The sequence below is a fragment of the Plasmodium falciparum genome, assembly GCF_000002765.6.
Source record: "Plasmodium falciparum 3D7 genome assembly, chromosome: 14".
In the NCBI taxonomy this organism is placed as follows: Eukaryota; Apicomplexa; class Aconoidasida; order Haemosporida; family Plasmodiidae; genus Plasmodium; species Plasmodium falciparum.
Genome location: NC_037283.1, coordinates 2,389,660 through 2,414,462, shown reverse-complemented (window position 1 = coordinate 2,414,462; position 24,803 = coordinate 2,389,660). Strand labels below are relative to the sequence as shown.

The following is a 24,803-nucleotide window of genomic DNA, read 5'->3' as shown; positions in this document are numbered from 1 at the left end:
AATTTTTATATAATTCAACTTTCCAGAGAAAAGAATAATTAAATATATATATATATATATTATAGACTTTGATATATTATAATAAATTTTTTTTTTTTTTTTTTTTTTTTTTTTTTTTTTTTTTTTCTTTTAAATAAAATTTTTACGGTTATATTTAAAAAGATTTTCAAATATGTAATTATTATAATTTTTTTCAATATGAATAATTATATATAAGAAAATGTAATATTTTAAATAAAATAATAATATATATATTTATATATTATAATAATAATATTTTTTATTTTTTATTTTTTAATATTTAATATTTAATTTTTTAATTTTCTTCCGTGTCTTTGGTTTATTTTATTTTATTTTATTTTATTTATTATTATTATATACACATGTATGTGTAATATGTACACATTCTAAATAATCTTTAATATAAGAGTGAGAGATTTTTTATATTTTTTATCTTTTTAAAAATTATATATGTAAAATAAATATTTTTTTTAATATTATTTTTATGTATATAATATATTTTTATATATTAATAAAAATAATTCTTACTCCTAATGCATATTTATCTCATTATATATTTTTTTTTAAAGAGGAAATATAATATAATATAACCTTATTTTATTAAAAAATTGGAAACTTATTTTAATTAAAATATAAGTCTAAAGCATAAAAATAAAAATATATTATTACAATTTTTTGATTTTTATACTTAATGTTTTAAAAAAAAAAAAAAAAAAAAATTAGTCTTTTTAAATTTGTTATATTTTATGTAAGATAATATATTCATAAAAAACATTGTTTATGTTTACTCTTTATATTTCTTAATATATATGAATATTTTTTTTTTTATCCATTTATTGATTTTATATATAACATAAAATGTAACAATATAATATATATATATATATATATAATATATTTTGATGTACAAATATATTATATATAATATATCTTATATTTTTTATATAGAAAAAAAAGTTAAATTTTTTGAATATATATATATATATATATTTATATTTATATATCATTCATGTATATATTATGTATGATATGAGTATTCTTTTGGAAAAAAAATATTAAAAAAAAATAAAGTAAAATGAAGTCTGTTCATTTCAGTGGACACATATATGTATAATACTTTTTACACATTTATATATTTTTATTTTTGCTTTAATATATATATATATATATATATATAAATACATATTTTCGTCTTTTTTTTTTTTTTTTTTAATTTATTTAATCTCATATATTTTATATTATTTATTATAAATCTAAATAGAAAAAAAAAAAAAATAAATAAATAATTAAGAAATATACCTTGATGAAGTATATAATATATATATATATATATATATATATTATATGCAAATTAGTATACACCTTTTTTTATTATATACATTTATATATATTTTACATGAGATAATGACTAAATACACAAAATAACAGTTTTGATAATTACTGTTATTTAAAAATATAATTATATATACACTTTATAGAAAAGTCAATGGTTATATATATATATATATATATATATATATAATTATATATTTATGTTATATTTATTGTGAAATATTTTTAAAAAAATCAACTTATAGGATTTATCTTATGTTATTATATATATATATATATATATATAATTATATATATATATATATATGTATATGCGTTTAATGTGTTTTTTTTTTTCTCGTTCCTTTTATGTATATAATATATATATAATGTAAAAATTATTATATATCTGATTGTATATAAAAATTTTCGCATTATATATGGTATATATAAAATATTAGATAGTAAATGTATATAATTCATTAATTGATAACTTTTGTATTTTTTTTTTTTTTTTTTAAATAAACTATTAATTTAGGGTATATTTCATAAATATATAAGAATATATATATATATATATATATATATATATTTTATGTATTATCTTCATTTTTACATTATCATTTTATATTTTACTTTATTTTATATTTTTTTCTTTTTTTGTATATGTATATTTGGTCCTTTATGTTTTTCTCTATAATATAATACATCAAATTGTGATATTATGTATATTTATATGTATAGATAATTTTAATATAAATTAGTATTATATGTGCGTGTTATGTAAAATGGGCCTTCTATTTTATAGGAGAAATTTTATAAAGGAAACATGAAATATACACATATGTATATATGTACTTATATATATATATATATATATATATATATATATATATATATATATATATATATTTATATATTTATATATATATATATTTATATATTTATATATTTATATATGTATAGGTACATATTTACATAGATTTATATATTTTTATGTATATAGATAAATATTTACACATTTAAACATATATAACGTAGAAAAATATTTTTCAAAACATTTATATATAATTTGTATATTATTTTTTTTTTGTTATTTTTTTTTTTTTTTTAAAATGCTTACGACATACAATATAATTTGGAAAAAGGAAGAGGAAGATGATAGCTTAAATATAGAAAAACGAAATAGGCTTTTTCATGAGCATGTAAAAGAACAGAAGAATGATATTTTATCACCATCTGAATTTGATTTGTTAGTAAATGATATAGAGGATTTATTAGAAGAACAACAAATTAACGAGACAGAAAAATTATATAAAGTATCTAAATCTCCAAATGAAAAATTTAATAAAAAATATAAATTAAGTATTACAGATTTGTCAGCTCAATTATGGTGTGAACAGCAACTGGAATTAGTTTTAACGACAGGGAAAAGAAGAGAAACAGAAGCTATGCGTTTAGGTATCGAGAGACATGAAATATTAGAAAAAGCTGATCATTTAATTGTAAATGTCGAAGTGAATACAAGAGAAGAATCTTTAGGTTATCGTTTATTAAATAGTATTACATTATTAGGACAATTATTCCAAACCAAAAAAGCTAGAGAAGTTTGGGTTTTTGGTATTATAAGAAATTATGTTTTAAGAGGTATTATTGATGAACTCAGAATTGAATATGATAATGTTACTAAAAAAGAATATCTTATTATATCCGATACCAAAACAAGAAAAGAAAAGAAAGAACCTTCTCTAGCACAAAAAAGAACTTCAGCAATACAAGTTCAAACATATTGTCTTATATTACAACAATTAAAAAATGGAAAAGCTGATTTTAAAAAACTTTTTGAAATTTATGAATGTGATCCCTTATTCGAATTTACTGCTGTTGATCTTGTTAAATATAAAAATTTAGAAAACTTATCTATCGAATTAAATAAATTATTTATGAAATTACCAAAAATTAAAGAAGAAATGGAAATTGTATATGAACATGAGGGAAAAGAATTTTCAAGAAATCTAATTCCATACTTTTATCACTCTACTTTATATACTATAAATATATTACTTGATTATTGGGATGGTAAAAGATCTAGTGATGTTGTAGAAAATTCTGATAAGTGGAAATGCAAATTCTGTGATTTTGTAAAAAATTGTGTCAGATGTCCCCTAGATTACTAATTTTAGGGAAAAGCAAAAATACAATAAAATCAAGTATATATGTTATATATATATATATATATATATATAACTTCATATTATACTAATTTAGTATAAGCTCTTATTTTATTTTTCTTTTTATACATTACATATTATATATATGTACGATCCACCATATGTATATATACCATATATTAATAATTTCAATTTTTTTCATACCTAAAATTTTGTAAACTATATATATATATATATATATATATATATTTATGTACATATATATGTATATGTGGTATATAACCAAGTATTTATAATTAACATATGTTTTTGTTTTATTTACAAAAAGAAAAATAAAATAAATATAATAAATATCGAAAATATAATAAAAATTATCTTTTTCAACAAATATTTTTTTTATTTTTTTTTATTTTTATTTTTATTATATTTTATTTTTTTTTTTTTCAAGTTTTTAAAAAAATTACTAAAAAAAATGTTTTAAAACAAATTGTCAAAAAAAAGTATGCCTTTTATAAACATACATTTTAAGAAAAAAAGAAAGACTAAAATATGCAATGAAACCAAAAAAAAAAAAAAAAAATAAAAAAGAAATATACATTATATATATATTATATATATATTGATAAATATTCCATTTGACAAATGAAGGGTTTGATGTAATATATAAGCACAAAATAATTAATCTATTACATGATTAATATTAAGTTCTTATGTTGTGATTCGGTATCACTATAGACAAGCATGCATATGTACTAATATCTTTATATCGAAGTGCTGTTACGGCATGTGAACTTTGATCATTAAAAGTGTCTCCTTTTATGAATTTGTCCTTTTTTTACGTTACTTATTTTAAGATCTCTATTATTTCTCTTGTTACATATATTTTTGTACGAATTATATAAATCAGTTATTGCTCCCAATATTATATTTTTAAAATATTTGTCATTTAATTTTGTAAGGAAGTAATATGGAAGTATATTATATTCTATATAATTTTTAAAACACTGTATATGGAAATATGTAAAATTTGTATAAGTATAATTTTTAGATGGGAAGAAAATATTGCTATGCTGCTTTTTTTTATTTTCATCATTATATATATAACTCATAATTATATCGTTAAAAGAATTTTTATTTTTTGATGGAGATCTATTGTGGTAAGTACTTTGAAATACGGCATTTTTTATATCATTTGTTATGTTATCATAATTTTTTAAAAAATTATCTATTTCCTCATTTGTATATCCTTCATCATTTGTTGTGTTATTACTAAAATTATTTGTTGTCATATTTGTCTTACCTGTTATGTCACCCTTTTTAATTCTATGTAATATATCTAATGTATCATATGGAATACACAAATTTTTAAATAAATTATTATAATGATTCATGATATGATCTTTTTTTTTATTTTTTTTATTTATAATATTCATATGAAAATTACAATCCATATTAGATTCGATAATTGTATTTCCAAGGAAGCAATTATCATCTATAATTTTTTTGATATCAGTAAATATATTATTAATATTTATATTATCATATGTATTTATGTTATTTACCTTCTTTATATTATTATGGTTGGAGCATTCATTAATTTCGTTATTAACCATTTTGTTATTCAATAATTCTACCTGCGTTATAGCGTCATCAGACATTTCTTTATTATTTTCATACAACAATTCATTTAATTCTTTATGTTTTTCATATAAACATTTATCCATTATATCATAACTATTATTATTATAAACATATTCATCACACATATGATCAATTCTTTTTATACTCATATCAATATCGTAATTTTTGTTTGCGTCCTCTTCTGTATCTTCCACATCATCATTTTCATATACATTTTTTAAATCCACACAAATAACATTCGTATAATAAAAATCATTATACTCATAGGAATATTCAAAAGAAAAGTTTTCTTTACACAAAAAACAGGTGTCTATTTTATAATTATTTATATTAAATATAGATATGGTCTTAGAGTAATTATTATATATATACTGAAATAATCGTGAATGTAATTCATTAAAATCGATATTATCCTTAAGCTCATTTATTATCATAAAATAATGTTTCCTTATATGAAAGAGTAATATATTTTTAAAAATATCTGTCTGTGCAAAATACTTTTGATTAAAAATATTTAGAAAGGAATATAATACATGATTGTTTTCGACACTTTCTTGTGTACATATAGAATTCTGCATAGGGTAATTATTTGATTCTTCTTTATCATCATGATCATTTTTATCACTGTGTTCTGTTTGATGATCCAGAGTATTTTCCTTTTGATAACTTAAGAAAACATTAATTGGACACAACCCTTTACTATTATAAAATTCATGGGTAGTACAAATATTCCACAAATTGTTTTTGTTAATTACATCAATTTTTTTTTTATTTTTCCCTTTTAAATTATTATTCGTATTATTATTAATATTAAGATCATCTTGTATGTTATATGAATTAAGAGGAAAGGTATTACTAGGAGTCCTACCAGATAAGATATTTGTAAATATATTTGTCTTCTTTTGAATACCTATAAGATCCTTATCTATTTCAATAATTCGTTTAATAAAAAAATTATTTATACTTCTTTTAGGTATCCATGAAGGAAATTTATAATTATATATATCTTTAATTTCTAAACATTTCATAATATTTCTATACATAGTAGGGCCATTAATATAATTTATTAAAACACTATTATCTTCAGTTACTGTATAATAATTAGATAAGTAAACATCATATGTATTTTCATTTCCATAAATATAATCAAAGAAATTTATTTCATTACTACCTTTTTCCCTATCATTTAAAATATTTCTTTTTTTTTTATTTTTATCTACTGCCATATTAGGATTGATCATATTATGTATTGTTTCCTTATTATGAAAAAAATTATCTATATTATTATATGTTTTTTTAAAATTAAATAGGTTAGCTACATCATTATTATTATTATTATTATTATTATATGATAACATATTGTAAACATTATATTTTTCTTGTATATTTTTTGTATTATTATTTAAAAATGATTCTTGATTTTTATCCTTATTAGGATGTGTATGTATTTTCGTATGAAGATAGGAATATAAACTATCATTATTTTTACTTTCATCTTTTTTTTTTTTTTCTCCTTCTTCATAATATATTTTTTCATCATCATTATGATAACTATCGTTATCATTATTATCATCCAATATTTGTTCCTCTATATGAGAACCTTGGAAATTAAACGAAGCCATGTTTTTGGTTACTACATTATCATAAAAATCTTCGAATATGGAATAATTTTTACAAACGAAAACTTCTATAGGTAAATTTATGTGGTCTAAATAAAGAAATCTTTTTTTACTTTTCGTAAAAGAGCTTCTTTCAGAATTGTTCAGATAAAATTGGCTTTTCTTGTAATGATTTTCTAAATGATTTAATTTGTCCATACTAGTCATAAATCTCAATCCACAGGTAAAACATTGATATACTTTTTCTTTATAATAATAATTATAAATATCATTTAAAGAATATATATTCATTTTTATTTCATTAATGTTTGCAATATTTTCTAAATTTTTTTCTTCTTTTTCATTTTTTTTTTGTTCATTTTGTAATTGAATAAAAAAAGATATTAATAATAAAATATCATGTCTTGATAAATCATCAATATATAATATTTGATTGGATATACAATTTAGGTATCTTCTACCAATATTTTTTTTTTTTTTTACATATTTATTATTATAAACATCATGTGCAACATTATATAAATTTCCTTTCCCATATTTTATTACATCATTTTGTGTATGACCTTTAGCTATCTTATGATAATTGAATAAGTTGTATATAAAATTGTCTATAAATATATTCTTATTATAAATTATATTATTACAATTGATGGTACAAAATTTTTTATTGACATATAAAATATCATAATTGTTATAATCTATATTAACATTATTAAATAAAAAATTATATATATTTTTTAATTCACAAATTTTTTCAGTATATTTTTCCATATCCTTAAAATGATCTATACATATATCATGTTCATCTAATTTTTGTTCTTTTAAAAGTTCAAAGTTTTCATATAAACTTTTCCTAGCTCGTTTCCTATCATATATTCCACCTCCTGTATTTTCATCATCATTAATATTATCATTATATAAATCGTTAATCATTTTTCTTTTTATTAACATGGGTAAAATAAAGTTACTGTATGGTATATTATTGATGCTGTTACTGGGACTGGTATAGTTTAAAAGTTTCTCTTCATCCATATTTTATAAAAAAAAAAAAAAATATATATGTAGAAATAGAATAATGAAAGGGAAAATGCATATGTAACAATAAATAAAAATAATAAATAAATATATATATATATATATATATATATATATATATATATATATATATTTATATATTTATATATAGAATATGTGAAATCCTTATAATCACGGAAATAAATTATAATATCAAGAAAATTCCTTATTCATATAACATTATACAAACATCCATTTCATCATTATATAAATATTCTAAATTAGTTACTCCTAATTTGTTCTTTTACTTTATTTTATTTTGTTTTATTTTGTTTTATTTTATTTAATTTAATTTCATTTTAATTTTTTTTTTTTTTGTTTTTTTTTTTTTTTGAAAATATAACTTTTCTGAAATGGATTATATAATTACTATATTTGAAATATCATTTTGTAATAATACTAAAATAAATAAAGAAATATATAATATATATATATATATATATATATAAAATATTCTGAATTAAGAATACGAATAATCTTTTTATATATTTCTCAATAGGAAAAATATATTTTAAAAACATTATTTATATATATAAATATATATATATTAAAATATTTACCGATTAATGAAACATATGATAAATCTAATTACATACAATTATTATCAATGCATAAAAAAAAAAAAAAATATATATATATATATATATATAATATATATATTATATATAATATATTCATATACTTTATAAATTATTTATTTTTTGTTTTGAATTTAAAAAGGAAAGAAGAAATACGAACATAATTTTTTAATATGTGCTTACAAATGGAAGCACTAAATATGTGAACTCCTTAAAATGGATAAAAAAAAAAATATATATAAATAATATATTATATTATATTATATATATATATATATATATATATATATATATTTATAAAATTGTAATATATAACAAAAAAAAAAAAAAAAAAAAAAAAAATAAATAAATAAATAAATAAAGAAAATAATAATTAAATAATATATGTTCTATATATATAATATATTCCAATAAGATTAAAAAAAAAATAATAAAATAAGAAATATATTTATATAAATCTTTTTTAAAAAAATATTTATAATCCAGATTATATAAAATATAAAATTTATTTGTTCCTTTATTTTTCATTGACATTTTAAATGTTTATATTGTTATATCCTCAATTATGAATAGAACATTAAATTTCATGAGTTAATCATATATCCAACATATATTCATATAAGTGAACACATCATATTAATTTAACTTTTTTATAGTTCCTGTAGGGAAATGGAAAAAAAAAAAAAAAAAAAAAAAAAAAAATATATTTTTATCATATTTATTTATAATATTGACGTTGTAGTTATAAATGTATTAAAATAAAAAAATGTTTAAATAAGAAAAAAAGAATATACATATGTTTTATTCTTAATATTTTATATAAGTGTATTTTTATATTAATTTTAATATTTTACCGTTTCGTAATATAACATACTCTTCCCTGTTGGGTAGTATTTCTTTTCTTTTTCCATCACAAAATAGTATTTGTATATGACCATCAGTATATTTACAATCCACTTGTCCACTTGGAAATCTGAAGAAAATAAAAATAAAAAGAAAAATACATACATATAAAAAAAAATGTATATATATATATATATATATATATATATGTACATATATGTAATGGAAAAAATAATCTCTAACGATGTTTTATTATTATTATTATTTTTTTTTTTTTTTTTCTTATTTACTTGTTTAGTTGACATTTATTTGGTATGTTCACCTGATATATTCCTTTATTAACAAATCGAAATAACTAAAAAGCAGACATAATATTATTATAAAAATGTATGATATATAGCAAGACCAATATGGTCATATATATATACATAAATATATATATGTGCTCATTTAAATTTTTTTTTTTTTATTTTTTCTTAAATTTTACCATGTACGAATTGGGAAAATGTGCCTTGTAATCTTTGGTAGGATACAGATATATTGTTATATTACTTGGATGCATAATTTTTTTATTTCTATTTTTCTCAATTAATTTTAACCCATCATCAAATAAAGTTTCCACCTTTCCATCAATAAATGCTTGTCTATATTTTATTTTTTTGGATGAGGAAAAAATAGATTCTATAACATTTTCACATTGATTGAATAATTCGTCGAAATCAAAGTTTATTACAAAATCCCAGTCCTTACCAAAAGGTTTTAAAATATTATCATTACCTATATTATTATTTTTATTATAACTATCCGTACTATTTGTTTTTTTTTTAGATAATATTTTATTATTTATAATATCATCTTTTCCTTTTTGATTACTAGTAGAATAATTTCTATGTGGCTTGTACGAAGTTTCATTATGCTCATTCGTATTAAGATCACTCATATATATTTCATTTGTATTATTAACCAAAGACGGTTTCATTATTTTATTATTATTATTGTTATCATTTAATGTACTACCTTTGTTTTTCTTTTTATTCATATTTTCATATATAATATCACCGCCCTCTTTATTTGATGTTCTTTTATCATATTTTATATTTGATTTATTATTTGCATAATTTATATCATCATTAAATGAAATTTTATCCTTATTCTTTTTACAGTTTTCATAAAAAAATACTTCTTTGTCATTCAAATTAATTTCGTTTGTAGTAGTTAGTAAACTACAAGTATCATCATTTTCATGATTAGACATTTTATCTTCTAGGTATTTTTTTTTATTTTTAATTATTGATCTCATTCTCTTTAAATTTTTATTTATATATTCTTCATCAATTTTATTATTATCTGAATTTTTATAACTATCTTTATCTTTTTTGTTTTGAATAAATAATTTATCCAATGTAAATTTATTTTTGTTATTTTTCAAGTTCATATTATTATTATTATTATTATTACTTTTTATTTTTATATTGTTTTTTATTTTGTTGTTATAAATTCCATCATCTGTGTTAGTAGAACTATTATATATAATTTCTAAATCTTTATGTATATTATTCTTTTTATGATTAATAATTTTTTTTATTTCATCAGAATTATCTGAAGAGTCCAACAAGCTTTTGTCTATATCAAATTTATTAATTTTTTTTGTATCATGTGATTTATTTTTAGCATAATGGTGATTATCTATAATATCGCTATTGTCTATACTATTATTATTATTATTATTATTATTATTATTATTATTATTACTATTATTATATATTTCTTCTTGAATGGACGATTCAGATGATGTATTTAGAAAATTTTTACTTTTATACTTTTGGTTTTTTTTTTTATTAACAGTTGTAGCTAATTTCATAATAGTATTTTGTTGATATACTTCTAATTTATTTCTATATTCATTTGATATTTTTAATTCAGTTTTAATTTTTTCATTTTCAATTTTTAAATTGTCTATCTTTTTTTTTAATTTCTCTACAAGAATTCTATGTTCTTTTTTTTCTTTTTCTAAATTTTCTTCTAATTCTTTTATTCTATTTTTGAACATTGCTATTTCGTTTGTTAATTTTCTTTTATGCATTATAATATTTCTTTGTTTCTCTACTTCTCCTTCGATTCTTTTTTTTTCTTTATTCCATTTTTTTTTTTCTTCTTCAATAGTTTTCATCATTTTTTTTTTTTCTTGTTCCATGTTATTTTTCATTTCTTCTCTTTCTAATTCCATTTCTGCACTTTTAGCTATTAATTCATATTCTAGCTTTTTAACTTTATCTTGTTCTTTTTCGAGTTTATTTATCTGATTATTTAATTCATTTCCTAGTTCCTTTAGGTTATCACTTTGGTTCGTTTGGTTTATTAATTTTGTAGATATAATCTTTTCTTTCTTATTAATATTATGATTATTATTATTTTGTGATGTTTCCTTTTTAGTTTGTTTCTTCTTTTTCTCCCCTATAACATTCACGTTGTTCCTTTCAATATTATTATTATTATTATTATTATTATTGTTGTTGTTGTTGTTGTTGTTGTTGTTCATTTTTGAACCCTTATCTTTCAAAATTGCGTATTTATTATATTTTTCATTCTTATAAGTTAATCTTTTCTTGTCATTGTTGTTTTCTCTTTTTATATTTTCGTCCCAAGGTTCTTCATCATTTAGATCTACACAAATATCAATACTATTTTCCCTTGTTTTAATCTCTTCATCATTTACTTCTTTTTCTAATGCACATTTTGTTTTTTTTTCGCTAGTATTATATATATCACTTTCAGTATAATTATTTATTTTATTTTTTTCATTCATTATTAATTCCTTTTCAAGTTTTTCCAAATGTTCTCTAGGGTAACATTCTTCATTATACCTATTTATATTTATCTTTGTATCATTATTTTTAGTATTATTTATCTCGTTTCGTGTGTCTGTCTTTTCACTATTATGTTCTTTGTTTATCGATTTATCAAATTGTTTATAATTATTGTTATATTCTATTGAACCATCTTGTAAATTATCTTCATCAAACATACGCTTGATCTCCTTATCTACATAAGAATTATCAGAACTATAATTCATATTAGAATAATCATTATCTAAACATGTAGTAATAATATCACTTTTAATATTGGTGTCTTTATCATTCCTTTCATGGCACATATCTCTATAGGATGATGAACTATTATGCAATCTACGATCATAATTATCATATATACAAGATGTATTATCCTTCATATTATTATTACTATAATTTATATGATTGGAACTATTCGTTCCATTATCTATAGTGCTGTCATTATTATTAATACTATTATTATATTTTAAATTATTTTTATTTGAAATTATATGATTTGAATTAATACTATCGGATATATTATAATTTGATATATTATTTGATATGATATTAGATAGATTATTCGATATCATATTTGAAATAATATTAGATAAATTATTCGATATATCATTTGACATATCATAATTTGATACGATATTTTTTATATCCTTATCATTATAACTTGTACAAGTATTATTATAAAAACTATAATCCATAAAATTTTTATTTTTATCTTCTTGTAACCTTTCACTGATAAGGCTCATGATATCATCATTTTGTAAACTTACGTTTTCATCTTTTAAATTATATCTTTCGAAATTGTTTACATTCATCATATCGGTTTTATTTTCCATTGTATTATCATAATTTTTTTCTTCTTTCTGTAAAATATGAGAAAATGAATTGTTTGAATAATTCTCATATTCTTCGTTTTTTTCATATATATGACACTTCTCGAAAATATCATTCATATTATTATTATCATTATTATTATTATAATTATTATTATTATAATTATAATTATTATTATCATTATTATTATTATTATTACTACATGGACTGAAATCATTTTTATCCTTGCTCCTATTGTTATAAGTATTGCTATCATTTATATCATCTAATAAATTTAAATCCGATTCGTTCCTATTAAAGACACTTAACGAATCATCCTTCTCATCATGATTTCTTTCTATATTATTACTATATATATTTAAATTATTGAAAAAAGAATCAGAATTTTCATTTTTTTTATTAGAATAATTTTCATTATATGAATAATCCACATAGCTTTTTTCCTTTTCATTTTGGGAATTTTCTAATTCTTCATATATATCTTTAAATAAATTAATTTCTTCATGACTTTTTCTGTTTTCATCTACTTCATCTTTCCTTTCTTCATATAACGTGTTTGTATCTTCCTTTTTATTTTCTTCATTAAAATGATGAGTCCATTTACTTTCATCAAAATCATTTTCATATTCATTTTTATTAGAACCTTCAACGTTTTCCTCAGTAAAATCGATATTTCCGTCGATATCTAATACCAAATGACTATTATTATTATTATTATTATTATTATCATTATTTCCTATATTTTCCTTTTTCATTTCATTATTATCATCATTAGTTATTTCTTTTTTTATTATATCATTATTATCCCCTTGCACATTTTCGGAGTTGTTTGAATATATTTCCTTTGCCGCACAAAAAAAATTGTTTTGCTCAAATTCTTCTTTGTACATTTTTTTCTTTATTGTTTTTTCTAAACTTTGGCTTGATTCCAATTCGGCAAATGTATCGGGGGACCAATTTTCTTCATACGCATCATAATAATCATCAAATTCGTCTTTAATTTTTTTCATTATTATATCAAACCATTTATTAAAAATTAAAAAAATATAAAATTTAAATGACAAATATTATGTACAGCTTCATGTATCAACATATATTAATTCAATTATTATTAATATTATTTCTTTGTGTATAAGAAATATTATATTTTTATATATAAATAATCAATAAGTATATATATATATATATATATATATATATGTACAATATATTTATTTATTTATTTATTTATTCATTTATTTATTATTTTTGCTAATGATATAAAGTTTGAAATTGAAAATAAATCAATATCAGTTATTTCTAACAATTAATAATACAAAATAATATTTCAATATGAAATTTAAGTATGTTATTGTTTTAATAAAAATAATATTTTTTGTCTTTTTCTATTTTATATCAACCTTTGATGAAATACTTTATAAAAGCAATACTTTATCTTAGTAATATGTTACCAAAAAATTTAAATTAAAAAATTATAATAAATGTAAACTAAAACATATATTATTAAAAATATTTAAGAAATAACTTTTAAAAAAAAATACACATTTAGAAATTTACGTATATATAAAATAAGAATATGATATTTTTTTATTCCCTTTTATGAAAAAAATAAAAATAAAATAAAATAAATAATTTTAATTGTTCTCTAATAGTAAGTTATCACAATTTTTTTTTTAGATTAAAAAAAAAAAAATAAATAAAAACAAAATTTAGTTATAAATACAAAAATGAGAACGTAATGAAATATATATATATAATATATATTATTATATATATATTTTATACGTATATATGTAAAAAATAATGTGTGAAACAATTAAAAAATATTAAGTATTCGGAATAATACTCTCATTTTAAATGCACAAAAAATTAATACATTATATATTAAGAAATAAAGAGCTAATACAAGCAATGTTGTCAGTAGGTTTACTTATATATATATAGTTCATTTTTATACAAATAAAAAAAAAAAAAAAAATATAAAAAAAATAATAATAAAAAAAATTTATATAAATAAATATATATACATATATATATTTATTTTATGTATATTCTTATTTTTAATATATAAAAATTTATATTCCCCAATAATTTTTAGAGTCAAAATTTAGGAATAACTCATGAACGTTGTTAAATATAAAGAAAAACCCTAAATTCTTATATATATATATATTATATATATTATATATATATATATATATATATATATATTAAGTTTTTTCCCCTTTTTATTATATTTTACAAAAGAATAATTTAAATTATACCTAAATTTATCAATTAGATTTTAATATTTTTAATTAGTTTGTATTGACCTCGGAATGATACTTATTTGAAATTTTAATTAAAATTTATCATATATCCATTTATATAATAATATATGGTTTCATTTTACATATTCATTTGCTTTATTTTGAATTCTATAGAAGAATTAAAAAAAAATATATATTCTTAATAAAATAGTATATTAAATTATCTATTGTTCATAACATATTTTAAGAAAAGCATAATAAAAATAAATTTATTATATATTTCAATAAATATATATTATCCATATATATATATATATATATATATAAATATATTTATATATGCATATATTACTTTCCTTTATTTGTGAAATTTTTAATTTAATAATTATCAATCATTTTATTAAAAATGGCAATTTTAATTAAAGACAATGTTCCATCCCTTGTTGAATTATCCGTTCAAGATTTTATTAAATTAGGGATACATGGAGTATATACAACAATGAAAACGGTGATGTCTCCAGAGTATATTTTTAACTTTAGTCTTCATATGAATAATTTACATAAATATTGTACGAACTATTTGAAGGTACAAGAAAATGATACGAACAGAGAACATATATCGAAAATTTTAAAATATTTAACAGTTGAAGATATATATAAAAATAGTAGTAAAAATATAAAAACAGGTTTTGAATATTTAAATAATTTACAAAATGATTTAAAAAATAAACATTTCAGTGATAATTCCAATTATATGGTTATGATTACATTAACATGGGATATGAACAGTACTGTCGATACATTAGAAAAATATTATTCTATTTTGTGTTACATAAAATGTTTACCAAAACATCAAGATCATGTTCAAATTGATATGATGTGTGGAGAGAGAAAAACTCCTAATATAAAATATGCAGATGTATTCCAAGTACGAGATAAATTCTTAAAACTTAAAAATGAAAATAGCCATGAAGTAGTTTTATTCAATGAAAGCAATCAAATAACTGAAGGTTTATCATGCAATTTTTTTTGTTTTCTTAATAATACCTTGTATACAGCAAAAGATGAACTAGTTCTTAAAGGAACTATAAGAGAACAAATAATCAATTTATGTGAAAGAGAAAATATAAAACTAAAAAAAGATTTTATTGATATTAAAGATATTCACAAATTCGAATTTTCATTTATATGTTCAACAACTAGGAATATTTTACCCATACGAAAAATTATTCTCTTTACAGAAAATAGAAAAGAACCATATGAAATGAATGTTAACCATCCCATTTTATTAAAATTACAGGACAAATTAAATCAAGATATTGAAAACAAAAAGGAGAAATACGAAACGTATATATAAAATTTATATATGTATATGTATTGGTTTGGGTATTTATATATGTGGTTAAATAAAGAAATAGACAAATAAATAGATAAAAATGAATAAATAAATAAATAAATAAATATATATATATATATATATATATATATATATATATATATATATATATATTTATATTTATATTTATTTAATTTATTTAAATTTTTTCATATTATTTCCAATTTTTGAAATACAAAGCTTTTATAATCTGAAAATATAAAAAATTTATTATCCTTCTTTATCCTTGCATATTTTCTTTCTTTTTTTTTTTATTTGCCATTTTTTTGAAAAACATTTATGTCTTTTAATTCATATCATTGTTTATTATAATTTATTTTTTATTTTATAACATTTATTATTTTTTTTTAATTTTGAATTTATAAAATATTTTTGAACATGCAGGTAAAAAATAAAAAAAAATAAAACGAAAAGCCAATTTTATTAATACACAAATACTTGCATTTTCAATAATTATAAAATGAAATGTATTTTTAATTACCTAAGGAAATATTTATATATATATATATATATATATATATATATTTTTATATAATATTATGTATATTTCCTAGTTGATTATTTTATTTTTTTATTTGTTTTTTTTTTTTTAATTTTCATACTTGGTGTAAAAATTTTCTTCGCTTTAATGTTTGTTACCAATATATAATATAACTTATAAAAATTTAACGTTATAAAATTTTTACAAACAATTTTAATTAGTATATATATATATATATATATATATATATATTATTATTATTATTTTACACAATTCATGCTATTAATCTTATTAATATTTATAATTCTTTTTCTTTTTAATATAATATATTTATATGTGTGTAATATACTCAATTTACGTAAATGCTTGTTTAAATTTTTCTCCATATATATTTGAAAATGCATAACAGGCAGAAATAAAATATATTTATATATGTGTATATTGAATAAATGATATGACTAAAAATTAACAAATAGTAATTACGCATAATTGACATTGTTATAATTAACATTATAAGTATTTTTAATAGTATTATATATATATATATATATATATATATATATATATATGTATATATGTATGTGTGACATTATAAATATGATTGGCAAAAAGTTACTTAAGAGTTTTAAAAAAAAAAGCTCATTAATATTTTTCTGTATAACATTGCTATACCTTTTTTACACATATGTGTCTTTGTTTTTGTTTATATTCAACAACGCTTTATTTTATTTGTTTGTTAATATATTATTGTTTTATGTATGTTTCCATTTTGTTGTAAGAGCTTTAACGTACCCTGGAAGTCTGTTCATTTATCAAAACAAGGTAAACATATATAATATATTTAAATGGTATATGTATATTATAAGAAATATATATATATATTTTTTTTTTTTTTGTGTAATATGAATTTATTAAGGTTGTATGCTATTTAATCCATCTTAATAATCATTATATATTCATTACATTCATTTTTGTTATACAAAACATTTTTGTTATTACAGACCAACTATGACAACAGAATTGAATTTTCCAAATTTTATTTAAGAGAGACATCTAAATTATCATCTGTATTAAATGACATTCACACAATTGTTAAAGAGAAGATACGAAATGAAAAAAAAGATAAGGAGAATATATATAAAATAAAATTAGAAAAATTGTTTTCCTGTAATAATAAGGAAAACTACTACAACTTTTTTAGTAGTTTATATATATTGTATACTTTATATGTAACTTATTTTTTATATATAAATTTAGAAGAAAATGTAGATTTGAATGAAGAGCAATTAAATTTTTATTATTATTTGAAGTATTTTATGATAAAAATTAATGAAATTAATATACATGTTAATAAGAATGATATTATATGTCCTGATACATTTACTAAAATTAATATAGGAAAAGATTTTAATGAAAATGTTAATGAATTTATAAAAAGCAGGGGAGATATATACCAAAAAAAGGAACCTTCCGAGATATTAAAAAATGAATGTATTCAGAATTATATAAAAAAATTAAGTGGCATAATTAATACTATGATTAATTATGTGAACAAAGACATTTTAAATGTGTATAATAATACATACTTAGACGAAAATAAAAAGTTACGAAATACAAATAGTCAAAACATTAAAATTTGTAATAAAATTAATATAAAAAATAAAACATGTGAAGATCTAAACGATCAATCTTATCATTGTAATAAGAAAAATGAATCAAATGTTGATGAAAAATCAAAAATTATGGATAGAGATAAGAGTAAGGATAATTTTAAAAGTATTGATAATTTATCATCCAATAAGAATATGTGTGGATATTCGGAAATAAATATTTTAACTTTATTTTATCATGAGAATTATGAAAAATCCATTAGTCATGCAAATTATAATGATTTTTATATTTCAATAGAAGATGATAAATTTTTAAATTTGTTAGATAAATTAATACATCTTATAAATATATTAGGAGACATTTTTAGAAAAAATAGTTTAAAAGACAAAATGAATATAAGTAATATTCAGTCTTTTATAAAAAATCAAATAGTTGGTACATTAGATTTATTTAAATATGAAATGATTTATAAATATTACGCAAAACAAGAATATTTATATATAAACCGAAATAAATTAGATTGTATGTTTATACCTTGTAAACAGTTTTTAAATAACAAGATGGAAAAATATTATAAAAATTTGAGAACCAATCCTGATCATTTATTTCATTTAGATATATCTAATGATAATCATAATAAATATGATATATTCTTTAAAGCTTTTAATAATCAATTTTATAATTATATATATTATGAAGATTATTTACGTGATATTCCTGTTGTATTATATTTTAATCCTAATGGAGCATATTATGAATTAAATGCTTGTTATGGTGGAATCTTACAGTTTTATTTAGAAAATAATATAAATGTATTTGTATATAATTATCGTGGGTATGGTAAATCATGTGGATATCCCAACTTTAATAGAAATAACATGGATGCCTTAAAAATTGCTGAATATCTTTTATCAAAAGATGTGAAATATTTAGGTTTACATGGAACATCTATAGGAGGTCCATTGTGCTCTTATGTATCTTATCATTTAAGTAATTTTAATAAAAAGTCTAATCACACCTATGAAATGATAGATAAGATATATAACAATGAAATAGATATTCGACGAATTAAAAAGGAAATATATAAATTGATCTTATTCATGAATAGGAAAAAAAAGAAATTAATCGACCATTTGTTAGTACCCATAAAATATATATTGTGGTTATTATTACAATTTCTTACTTTATGTAAATTAAAAATATGTAATTATAGAATGAAAAAAATATGGAACATTAATCATATAGAAAATAAAAACTTATTAAATAATAGAGATACAAATTATAATAATACTCAAGAAGAAAAATCAAAAATCTCATTTGTATGTATTGATAGATCATTTTATAATTTTGAACAAGTAGCTAGATATATGATTGGTGAGTATGCATATAACATATTAAAATTTACATCCTACAAATTAGATATTACAAAATATTATATAAATTCAAATGTACCAAAAATTTTAATATATGATAATTATGATGAAATAATTCACTATATGTCTAATTCAATAACTGGAGTATCCAAAGAAATATCCAAGGTGTATAAAAATGGAAACTTATATATGGACTCAAGTAGAAGGAAATCAAACGAAAAAGAAAATCTAAATCATGAATATCTAAACCATGAACAGATTATGAATAAAAATTTGTTACCTTTATTAATAGATGATGAAAAAAATGGGTTTCATATGAGTAGGGAAAGGATAGAAAATGTGGACAAATCAATGGAACATAGGTTAAATAATAATGATAATAATAAAAAGGGAAATAACGACACCGTACATAATAATGATAAGGATGATGGTTTCAATATGAATAGAAATTTACCTACTTTTGCTGATACCCTAATTATAGATGAATATGTAGATAATTATTGGTCAGAAAATAAGCTGAAAAATATTGATTTTCGCCTGTTTCTTCAAAGTTGGAAAGTATTAAATGATTGCATTTCTTTCCTAAACAAATGCTCTACAACAAATAATTCTTTTATTTCGATTGGTTTGGAGACATATAAATCCATTATGTCATTGTATAATTCAAAGGAAGATAAATTAGAAGAACAAACACATAATGCTATTTATTGTATATATAATGATAATGTGAGTTTTATGGACACATTTAAAAAAGTAAGTTCTAATTATGATGATTATATAATGGAATATATGAATAATAATCTTTTTAAAAAAACATGTATATATGATATGTTAAAAGAAAATAAAGAGTTTACGCATGAAATGGAATTATTAAATAAAATTTTAAGAGACGTATATATGTCCAAAAGAAAAGATATTGAAAAGGTGCATTTTACATATAGTGGATTTTTTTTAAAAAATGATTATTTATATGATCATATAAATAAAGATAATCGAAATAATGATAAGGAATCACTATTTCGTATCGAAGATATAGATGTTATAAAATTCCTTGATGAATTTAGCGATTCCTTATATGAAACTGTAGATTCCATAAAATATAATTTAAATTCATGTGGACAATTATTTAATGAAATAAATAATATTCCAGAAAAGGAGCAAATTGATTTTTTAAAAGCTTTTATATTTAAAATGAAAGTATATGGTTCTTATCCATCTCAATGTTTTACCTTATCTAAAAAAGTTGAATTTACTAATAGATTGTATGAAATTCCATTTTTATTATCACAATATTGTGATGTTCATAGAAATATGAAGGAAAGGATAAATGAAGATATGCCTAATAATAAAATGGATGATGAAGAAGATAAAAAACCATGGAATGATCATAAAGAAGCTGACAAGAAGATTATAAGTTCGTCTAAAAATTTATTTACAAAAATAAAGTCACGCAATGGTATTGATTTATCATCTAACATAGATAATGATGAACGCTTCACAACATCCTATAATAATAACAATGAAGGGAAAAAAACAAAAAAAATTAAAGGTAAGGGTAATATACAATTTGAAATAGCTAGTACAGATGAATATTGTTTAAATGAGAATATTATATCTATTCCATATTTTAAAATAAAAAAATGCTTATTCTTACATGATTTAATTATATGTATGGATTATTATAAAAAAGAGACGAATAAAAATAAGTTTGATATATTTTACAAATTTGATGATAATACATATATTATAGATATTAAACAAATGGTAGCTTTTTTTAACACATATAAGGATGACATAACAAGAAAATCAAATTATTTTCTTAGTATATTTTCAAAAGATATTGGAATAGATATAAATGATTTTAAATTTTCAGGAGAGTTAGAAAAATATGTAAGTTGGATGAGATTAAATAATCGTATGAATATATGCAAGATATATTTTACTTTAAAAAATGAAATAAAAAAAATGAAAAAATATTCAGAAAAGTTACATTCCGAATATAGTACCATTAGCCAAGATACTAATATACATTTTATAATTTTTCTTATATATCGTATATTAATATTTAAAAAACTCTTCACACACACATATATAATATATACCTTTATACAACGATTGAATAATTCTTTAGATATAAATCATGATGAGGATGATAAGAATATAGATATAAAATCTCTCTTACCCATATCGTACTTTAGGATATATTATAAGGATAATTATAAAATATATTCGCCAAAGTAAATAACAAAAAAAAAAAAAATAAAAAAAAAATAAAATAAAAATAAAATAAAAAAAAATAAAAAAAAAAAAAATAATAAAATATAAATAAATAAATAAATATAAATAAATAAATATAAATAAATAAATATAAATACCGTGTCTATATTTTTATGTTAGGTATATGAAGTAATTAACTTATATATGTTTTACGTTACTATGTATAATATATAAATATTAATATGTATATATATATATATATATATATATATATTTTTTTTTTTTTTTTTTCTTTGAATTTAGTGCTTTGGGATGGCCTGTTTTGGTTAAATGTGGTCATAATGGCAACTTAAATAAGGATGAACAACATTTTTTGAGGCTATGCTTAGATTCAATTTTAAGGAAACATATTTAAAAATATAATAAATTTTCAATTGAATGTTAAAAAAAAAAAAATAAAAAAAAAAATAAAAGATAAACAAGTATAATTTATATAAGAAATAAATAACAAAGCTGATGAAAGTATAATGAATATAATATTAAGAATATATATATATATATATATATATATATGTAAATTTTTTTTTTGTTTTGTTTTAATAATAATTATTATTATTCCATTTTGATGTTAAAAAAAATACGGATAAGATTATGGTCACTATTGAACCCATTGAAATAAATAAAAATGCATGTTTGTATTGGCTTCGAGATTTGAATAGATTTCTAGTTTTTATTACATGTGTGTAATCAAAGTCTGAATGAAAAAAGAAAAAGAATATAAAATATAAATAATATGTGCTACATATATTATATATATATATATATATATATATAACAGGTGCACAACTTATAATATGTTATATTATATATATAAATTTTATTTTTTATATATTTATCTTTATTACCTTTTTTTATATCATGTTCCCTAAAATAAATATAATGTTCTTTCTTATTAATTTTTTCATTTGAATATATATGTTGCATTTTAAAATTTTTAAAAACCGACGACGGATTGAGGTTGTTATTTTTTCTTTTTAAAACATATTTTAATTTATTTATTATTGAAATAGATTTATTCATTGTTTATATAGTTTTTTTTTTTTTTTTGATGTATGACTATATTTATAATTAAATTGATATAGCTGCAAAATGGTTATTACATATATTGAATGTATATTTGAATCATATAAGAAAATATAGAAAAATAAACACATATATATATATATATATATATATGTATAATATATATAATTTGTTTCTTATAGTTTTTCCTTTTTTTTTTTTTTCTGCTATATTTATAAATTTTCAGATGTCCATTTTTTGAATTTTTTTTTTTGTCTTTCTATATCATTTAAAACACCTTCGTATCTTTTCTTATAATCTGAGTATTTGGATGTTTTTACATAATAATAAATACCAACACTAAGAGCACAAGAAGATGCAAGTAAAATTTTCCCAGTATGCTTTCTCATACTATCCTTAATAAATAAAAGTTTTATATTTTAAAGGGATTGATGAAAAAAAAAAAAAAAAAAAAGGAAAGAAATGCAAAGATAAAATTGATATATATATATATATATAATATATTATTATAAATATATTACATAAAATGCTTCATTAAATATATGAAATATATATAAATATATATATTTTATTTATATTAAATGAAATAACTTATTTTTAATAACTTCACTTAAAAAATATGTATTATTATTTATATAATACTTTATAATATTATTTTATTTGATTTATATTATATATATATATATATATATATATTTTTTTTTTTTTTTTTTTTTGTATCCCTTTATTTTATATATCTTATATTTTCATATTAAAAGTATAAAAAGAAAAAAATTTATTAAATATTCCTTAATTTTTTCTTTTGTGATTTGGAAAAAAAATTTATTTTTTAATCATGCTCCATCGAGTATATTTAAAATCGTTTATTTTGTATTTTTTATTATAATATTCTTTTTTTATATGTGCTTAAAAAATTTAAAGGTATTTTTTTTTTTTTTTTTTTTAAAATAAATATATAGATTAAACATATAATTTATATATAATATATAAAATTATAAAAATATATAAATATTTCTTTTTTTCAAGTAAAATATGTCGGAACAAAAAAAATATAAAAATTCAAAAAAAAAAAAAAAAAAAAAATATATTTATTCCTTTTACTATTTTTTACATATTCTGTTAATATATTTATATTTTTATTTATGTTATATATAATTTTTTTTTATTTTTTTGTTTAAATCATCATTTTATAATTTATAAATATCAAAACGGAGTTTAATTTAATTTTTATAATAAAGTGTTAAGTTGGATCTTAAAAAAAAAAAAAAAAAGGATTAAACATAAAAAAAAGAAAAAAGAAAAAAAATGAAAAAAAAAAAAAAAATGTATAATTAGAAATATTTTACTAATAAATAAAATAAGCATATAAATTTGTTTAATATTATACATAAATAAATAAATAAATAAATAAATAAATAAATAAATAAATATGAAGTATAATAATTAAAAAGGGGA

At 18.0% G+C, this 24,803-nt stretch overlaps 7 protein-coding genes across 7 annotated transcripts; 3 read left to right on the top strand and 4 right to left on the bottom strand.

The window, feature by feature from the left end:
• Positions 1-2,447: 2,447 nt before the first annotated feature.
• Positions 2,448-3,509, top strand: PF3D7_1458700 (exonuclease V, mitochondrial, putative; the record flags this gene model as incomplete). The annotated part of the gene is made up of 1 exon (XM_001348698.1): positions 2,448-3,509. One exon carries the CDS (start codon positions 2,448-2,450, stop codon positions 3,507-3,509), a length of 1,062 nt encoding a protein of 353 aa, XP_001348734.1.
• A 794-nt stretch (positions 3,510-4,303) lies between these two features.
• PF3D7_1458600 (zinc finger protein, putative) lies at positions 4,304-7,795 on the bottom strand (the record flags this gene model as incomplete). The annotated part of the gene is made up of 1 exon (XM_001348697.1): positions 4,304-7,795. One exon carries the CDS (start codon positions 7,793-7,795, stop codon positions 4,304-4,306), a length of 3,492 nt encoding a protein of 1,163 aa, XP_001348733.1.
• Positions 7,796-9,051: 1,256 nt separating this feature from the next.
• Positions 9,052-13,948, bottom strand: PF3D7_1458500 (spindle assembly abnormal protein 4, putative; the record flags this gene model as incomplete). The annotated part of the gene is made up of 4 exons (XM_001348696.1): positions 9,052-9,074; positions 9,270-9,388; positions 9,549-9,613; positions 9,746-13,948. The coding sequence occupies 4 exons, from the start codon at positions 13,946-13,948 to the stop codon at positions 9,052-9,054; spliced, it is 4,410 nt and encodes a 1,469-aa protein (XP_001348732.1).
• Positions 13,949-15,593: 1,645 nt separating this feature from the next.
• PF3D7_1458400 (aminodeoxychorismate lyase) lies at positions 15,594-16,544 on the top strand (the record flags this gene model as incomplete). Its single annotated transcript, XM_001348695.1, has 1 exon — positions 15,594-16,544. One exon carries the CDS (start codon positions 15,594-15,596, stop codon positions 16,542-16,544), a length of 951 nt encoding a protein of 316 aa, XP_001348731.1.
• A 1,087-nt stretch (positions 16,545-17,631) lies between these two features.
• Positions 17,632-22,680, top strand: PF3D7_1458300 (conserved Plasmodium protein, unknown function; the record flags this gene model as incomplete). The annotated part of the gene is made up of 3 exons (XM_001348694.2): positions 17,632-17,886; positions 18,066-22,285; positions 22,569-22,680. The coding sequence occupies 3 exons, from the start codon at positions 17,632-17,634 to the stop codon at positions 22,678-22,680; spliced, it is 4,587 nt and encodes a 1,528-aa protein (XP_001348730.2).
• Positions 22,681-22,861: 181 nt separating this feature from the next.
• On the bottom strand, positions 22,862-23,345 carry PF3D7_1458200 (conserved Plasmodium protein, unknown function; the record flags this gene model as incomplete). Its single annotated transcript, XM_001348693.1, has 2 exons — positions 22,862-23,019; positions 23,171-23,345. The coding sequence occupies 2 exons, from the start codon at positions 23,343-23,345 to the stop codon at positions 22,862-22,864; spliced, it is 333 nt and encodes a 110-aa protein (XP_001348729.1).
• Positions 23,346-23,560: 215 nt separating this feature from the next.
• On the bottom strand, positions 23,561-23,737 carry PF3D7_1458100 (protein PET117, putative; the record flags this gene model as incomplete). The annotated part of the gene is made up of 1 exon (XM_001348692.1): positions 23,561-23,737. The coding sequence occupies one exon, from the start codon at positions 23,735-23,737 to the stop codon at positions 23,561-23,563; it is 177 nt and encodes a 58-aa protein (XP_001348728.1).
• Positions 23,738-24,803: the final 1,066 nt, after the last annotated feature.